Here is a 6,045-nt window from a genome sequence, read left to right as displayed (position 1 = left end):
ACGTCATCAAGATGGCAACGTAGGAGACCCCAGCCTCCGTCCCCCAGCAAAGATCAATCATTAGACAACTACCCCACAAACAAACGCAGCTCTGGGAGACATCCGGAGTCCATGTAAGAAAATCAGGCCACGCAGTGGAACAAAAAGCTAGAAAATAACCTCACAAAAAAGAGAAAGAAGAACAGCTTCACTCAGCCTGCATCACCCCATCCCCCACACCAGCCCGGTGAAGCCCCAGCAGAAACTCTGCAACCAGAGCCTCCCGCACTAGGAAAGAGAAAATGGGGGAGAGCGCCTGGCTCCCCCAGGCTTCTGAGGCGCTGCCTGAGAAACCCACTTCGGTCCCCGCCCACCCTCCCCACCCCCCAAGAAACAGGCGAAGCTGAGACATACGAAGACAGGTAGGAGTAAGGAAGAAAGCAGGTAACACCAGCATCTGTCACGCGGTTGGAGCAACTGTGGTCCCCAGTGAACTTCTCTGCAGAGGACCCCAGCAGCTTTTCCCACTGAGGAAACCAACGGCCAGCACAGCCACCATGGACCCCCTGCAGATTTCTCCAGTTTTCACCACACAGGTGTCCGTGTCATAGAGGCCAGCTGCCTTCGTCTCTTTTTGATCCCTCCCACTCCCCACCCACCACGGGGACCTTCATAACGGCCAGCCCGGGCCCTGCAGCTGCACAAGTGCAAGACCCCAGTCCAGACCCCCCACCAGCATGTACACCCCTCCAGATGTGCACCTGTCCCCATCCCCCGCTGCTTGCTGTGTGCACGCCACGGGGGCACACACTGACAGCCAAGACCCCCGCGGCTGCTCATGGGCCCAGAAAAAAACCCGTCTCTGTGACTGGCCTGCACCGCTATGCTCACCTGCAGCTGGGCCCTGCAGCTATGTATGCACCCCATGTACAATCGATAAATAAGAAGGGTCAGACAATTCTTTGACATAATGTATGTCTCTCGGGCCAAAGGAAGCCGTGATGCTTAACATGGACATAGTAAAATCGTTTCAGGGAAAGTCAGGGAAATGCCAGGTATGACTCCTGCTGCTATTTTTATCAAAATATTGGAAGCGTTAGTCAATACAGCTAAAAAAGATAAATAAATTAGAAGTGTAATAATTGGAAGAGAGGAGATTGAACCACAACCAATTGCAGATTGTATGATTCTATATGCAAACCCAATAAATCACCTGAAAATAGATACAAAAGTAGGGTGATTTAGTAAGTTACAGGAGGAGAATTAATGTACAAAAATCAATAGTTCTTCTATGTAAAAGACTATCCTAATTATATAAAGGAAGAAAGTACCCCCATTAACTATAGCAAATATAGCGACTAGAATTAAAACTTAACAAGAGAGCTACAAGGTCCATAGGATTAAGTTTTTATCTTTGCATTTCGAAATAACTTTTTTGAAATAATTTTAAGCGAAAGATGCAAAAGCAGTACAGAGAGCTCACATCAATCCTTCAGCCTCTTCCCCCTCACTTAGCAACATATGTAATGATAGCACAATTAGCAGACAGGAGAAACGATGTCCGGATACGATACTATTATCTCACCTACAGACTTTATTTAAATTTCACCAATATTTCTCTTAATGTTCCAAGGCGGTATCATATAAGGCTTCGATTTCACTTAAAACATTTTATTGTGTATATATGTTCTGTTTAAAATAAATATTTGAGTAAGGATATTATAAACTCTGCAGAAGCGAGTTTCAGTTTGGTTTTTTTTCTGCCCGCCTTAAAGATGGCTCAGATGTCGGCTCTCGCAGTTGGCTGCCCACATCCAGCATGGCTACCAGGAGTCTTGAAAACTCTTTTCCCCTCAATTGTTTAAAAGCCCCAGAGGAGCTTGGAACTAGACAGGCTGCCGCTGAGGGGGTGGGGGGTGGGGTCTCCATTTTCCCCTTCCGCCCTTGAAGGCAACACCTGCCACTTTCCTGGCACACTCACCAGCTGAGCTTCAACTGCCCCCGGATGCAGGAGGGAAAAGGAAGGAGGGAGGCTGGTGACTAGGTCTTCCCCAGGCTGCTCTGTGTTCTGCTTATCTCCGTCACCTGGGGAAGTAGTACTCTGCATGAAGATGCTCATATAGGCTGTCGGGTGGGGGGCGGGCGGGGAGGAAACAAGACAAAACAAAAACAGAAAAAGAGATTCAGCTTTCTGACAGTAGTGATTAGTGCTTTCTGGAGGCTGTGTGCGTTGAGCAAACCTCACTGGTGCACACAGGGCAAAGTCCCCGCAGGAGCCCTGCACCGAGCGAGGGGCCTCGGCCGAGTGCAAGAAAGAATTCAAACGCACCCAGAGTCAGAGTCGAATTTTATATTAAATTTTATTAGAGAAGGGATAACACTTTATAGACAAAACTTGTCAGATAGGATTTTTGACATTCAATTAAAATGATTATTAGAGATGCAATTTAAATAAAGTGATACCAAAAAGTAGAAGGAAAAAAAAAACCTTAAAATAAATTATAGCGCAAAAACACGAACTTAAAAAAAACTAGTATTTTACACCAACATATAAAGGCATAATTCACAATAGCCAAAAGGTGAACAGACCCATATGTTCATAGATGGATGAATGGGTTAACAAAATGTGGTCTATCCATACAATGGAATATTATTCATCCATAAAAAGGAATGGATACATGCTACATGCTACAACATAGATGAACCTCGAAAAGACTGTGTTAAATGTGTTGACCCAGAGAGTGAATACACCTATTGAGAAGGGCTTCTGGTGGCTAACTGGATTCAACTTTATAAACAGAGCCTAGCAGCCATTACTAAGTAATGGCCTCGCCCACAAGCTCTTCAGTAAACTGCCTGCCTTCTGCACTGAACTGTCTGCCTGCCCTGTGTTCCTAGGCCAAGCCTTACATAGGAGTTCCCGCAATCATATTTCAACCAATAGGACTGAGACTTTTCCTATCCAATTGACGTGCAGTAGCTATATTTTCATTAGCAACTCCACTGACCAATCAGAGCAGCTCCATTCTGACCAATCAAGACAGTGCTTTTTGAACCAATCAAATTGTGAGGATTTGAAGTTCTCATTTGCATGAGAGTGGACCAATCAGGGACCAGGGCCATGGCCTTCTACTTATATAAGTTGGCTCCTGGTGGGGCTGTGCATCCTTTCTTCACTTAAGAGTCAGGGTTGTGTGTCCGTGGCAGATGTCACCGAGGCCTGGAGGCCGCCTCACAGCCCTCCTGTTCCAGGTCTATACTGCTTGGAAATTGAGCTATGTGCGCCTCACCACAAATTGAGGATTCCTGTTGGGGCTTCCTGTTGGCGGTGAACTGGTGCCAACAACCACTGGTTGACAAATTAAACCAAATATTGTATGATTCCACTTCTATGAGGTAGGAAGAATAGTTAAATTCATAGCAATGGAAAGTAGAATAGAGATTACCAGGGGCTAAGGGGAAGGGACATGGGGAGTTAGGATTTAAAGAATACAGAATTTTAGTTTGGAAAGATGAAAAAGTCCTGGATATGGATAGTGGTGATGATTGCCCAACAGTGTACATAGCCTTAATGTCACCTAATTTACACTTAGAAATGGTTAAAACAGAAATTTTTGTTATGTATACTTTATCACAATTTTACTATGGACTTTGGGTGATTGTGATGTGTCAAGGCAGGGTCATTCCGGTTTTTTTTTTTTTTTTTTTTAAAAAGCATTCTGGTGAGTGCTGTTGGTAAGGGGGGAGGCTATCTATGCATGGGGGTGGGTTAGAAGAAGTATATGGAAAGTCTCTATACCTTCCTCTCAATTTTGTTGTAAACCTAAAACTGCTTTAAAACGAAAAGCTTTTAACGTAATCCCACCCTCTTTCTGCCTGGAAAAGCCTTCCATTTTGGACAACCGTCCAGTTGCCAGGTGAGATGGCGCCCCATTCATGAATCGCTTAGCAAAGCCAGTTAGATCTTCAAACGCATGTGGTTGAATTTCACTTGGTAATAAGAAACATCCTGAGCGTTTGCGATTGTGCTCTTTTGCATATGTCGTCAGTTTAGCTCAAATAAACTTTGACAAAAACCCACCCCCCCAAAAAAAAACAAAAAAACAAAAAAGCGAGGTCTATATTAACATTATACAGCGTAAGCTTTAGCGGAGAATCGCACTGCTCGAAAAGAAGGAACATTTCATAAATATGATTATGCATTGCTTTGATGTGATTTCACATTTCATAAATATGATTATGCATTGCTCTGATGTGATTTCGGATCCACTTGTTTAGGACAAAAAATGGAATTGTTTTTAAAGGTAAAATTGTTTTGAAATCAGAGGAGTGAAAAAAGGCTTGTGGAGATGTCACCTCATCTGTTGTCCTTGATAAAGGCTGAGCAGCCCAGCGGCTGAGCGACTCCACTGGGGCTTGTCAGATAAAACCTGTGGAGAGAAGGCCTTTAGACCAAACACAGAAAGCCTGTGAGAACTATTCCAGAGTGTTCTTCCGGGTCAGGTGCCAAGCCTGGGGATATAGGCCGGCTGAGGTGACAGCGAGGGCCAAAAGCTGGGAGGCAGGACCAACGTGGGAAAGTCCCACGCCACTAAGGATCAGGGGTGTCTGGGGAGCAAGTTCTGCAGGAAATGCAAATCAGCTGGGGTGAGATCAGACTCAGGGCTCCTGGAGGCTGGGTCCTGCGGGAGGGCTGGGGTGCAGGCACACCCCTCCCCCCCTTCCCCGTTAACATGTCCATTTGGAGGAGGAGTCTGGAGCAGGTACAGAATCCCATCTCTGCCCTCGATGCCGGGGCGGGGGTATCTTCATTGGTTTATTTGATTATTCTTATTGGAACGCTTCCATCCCTCCCTTCTACAGCCCTGCAACACACTCTAGTATCTGGCATGAGCTCTTGGGCCGTGCCAGGCGCAATCACATCCAGAAGCTGGTGCTGGTGTCCCAGGGTCCTGGGCCTGAGAGAGGGGTCACCGAGGCAGTAAGCAGGAAGTAGCGTTTATCGGTGCCGGCACCGGCTCAGCGGATTCACATCCAAAGGCTGAGCCCGTTCGGATGTGGGTCTTTTCCACTGATGCGCGTCTTACGCTTCCTCATGCTCCTGCCACAGACGGGAAGTGTACTTTGATTGGTTGGCGGCCGTTTGGGGAAGTGAATAACTTTCAACCGGCCTAGAAAGCGGGCTCCGGCCTGGTTGCCTCAGCATCTGGAATGAGCCCTTCGTTGGGGCCAGCCGCAGACGCGTCTGGAAGCCGGTGCTGGTTAAATGGTAAGTGCTCCTGGTCGTTGCACCGGTCCACACCGCGGGCCGCCGGGTCGGTTCCGAGGCGTTGGGAGCAGCTTTCTGCAAAAGCCCATACTCCGCCGGGGCAGAGTTGGGGAGCCGCCAGCCGCCCGCGTGGGGCGCCCTAAATGCGCCCTTCACCTCGTCCGCTGCAACCCTGCAAATCGCTCCTGACCTGGGGGAGGGCGAGGAGGGTCCGCGTGCAGCGCCAGGGCTGTTACCGGAACCCTTAAAAGTGCTGTGATGAGGGAGAGCTGGAAAGTTCCTAAGGCAACCCGTTGGATTCTTCTAGAGAAAGGGCTTTGCGGATCGAGTTGGGTCGGATGGGCGGCAGGTTCTTCCTTTTTATGAACTGAGATCCCCGCAGAGACAGTTCACAAAAGGCTAAGGTGAAGGGACAGGCAGGGGAGTTGTCAGGAGCAAACCCCAGGGTCTGAGCAAGTGGCACTTTGGTCGTTCAGGTTACCCGCGGGAGGTCCGGCCAGATCGAGGGAGGGTGGCGGTCATCGTAGGATTGAGGGAAAGGGTAAATTTAAATGAAGCCGGTGCTTAGATAGGCTCGGGCTGAGCTGTGCGCCCAGGGCTCATCCTCAGGCCTGGCTGTTTCCTTGGAAACCACCAACTCCGTAGCTGGGGAACGCCGCGTTCTCAGCCCCTTCTCTGAAATGCAAATTGCAGACTGACGCTCCTTCCTCAGCGGGACTTAGATGCCCCAGGCAAGAATGGGAAATTCTTTTCTTACCGTTCTGACGTTGTTGTGACCGAAATAACCAGGCCCAACT

The 6,045-nt window shown here is 48.1% G+C and overlaps 2 protein-coding genes across 2 annotated transcripts in view; one reads left to right on the top strand and one right to left on the bottom strand.

Annotated features, from left to right (window-relative positions):
* The window catches only part of CARD8 (caspase recruitment domain family member 8), an 11,401-nt gene extending 9,303 nt beyond the window's left edge, over nt 1-2,098 (bottom strand). Inside the window, 1 exon segment of the mRNA XM_011378180.1 lies at nt 1,961-2,098. Coding sequence (XP_011376482.1) covers nt 1,961-2,098 — 138 coding nt within the window.
* Nucleotides 2,099-5,124: 3,026 nt separating this feature from the next.
* The window catches only part of LOC111730738 (zinc finger protein 114-like), a 12,801-nt gene continuing 11,880 nt past the window's right edge, over nt 5,125-6,045 (top strand). Inside the window, exon 1 of the mRNA XM_023522139.1 lies at nt 5,125-5,248. Within this exon, the coding sequence (XP_023377907.1) occupies nt 5,246-5,248 (3 nt within the window). The 5' untranslated portion in view covers nt 5,125-5,245. The remainder of the gene's footprint in view (nt 5,249-6,045) is intronic.

Source organism: Pteropus vampyrus, unplaced genomic scaffold (assembly GCF_000151845.1).
Source record: "Pteropus vampyrus isolate Shadow unplaced genomic scaffold, Pvam_2.0 Scaffold333, whole genome shotgun sequence".
In the NCBI taxonomy this organism is placed as follows: domain Eukaryota; kingdom Metazoa; phylum Chordata; class Mammalia; order Chiroptera; family Pteropodidae; genus Pteropus; species Pteropus vampyrus.
Note: the sequence above shows the minus strand (reverse complement) of the source record. Positions and strands in the feature narration are given on the sequence as shown.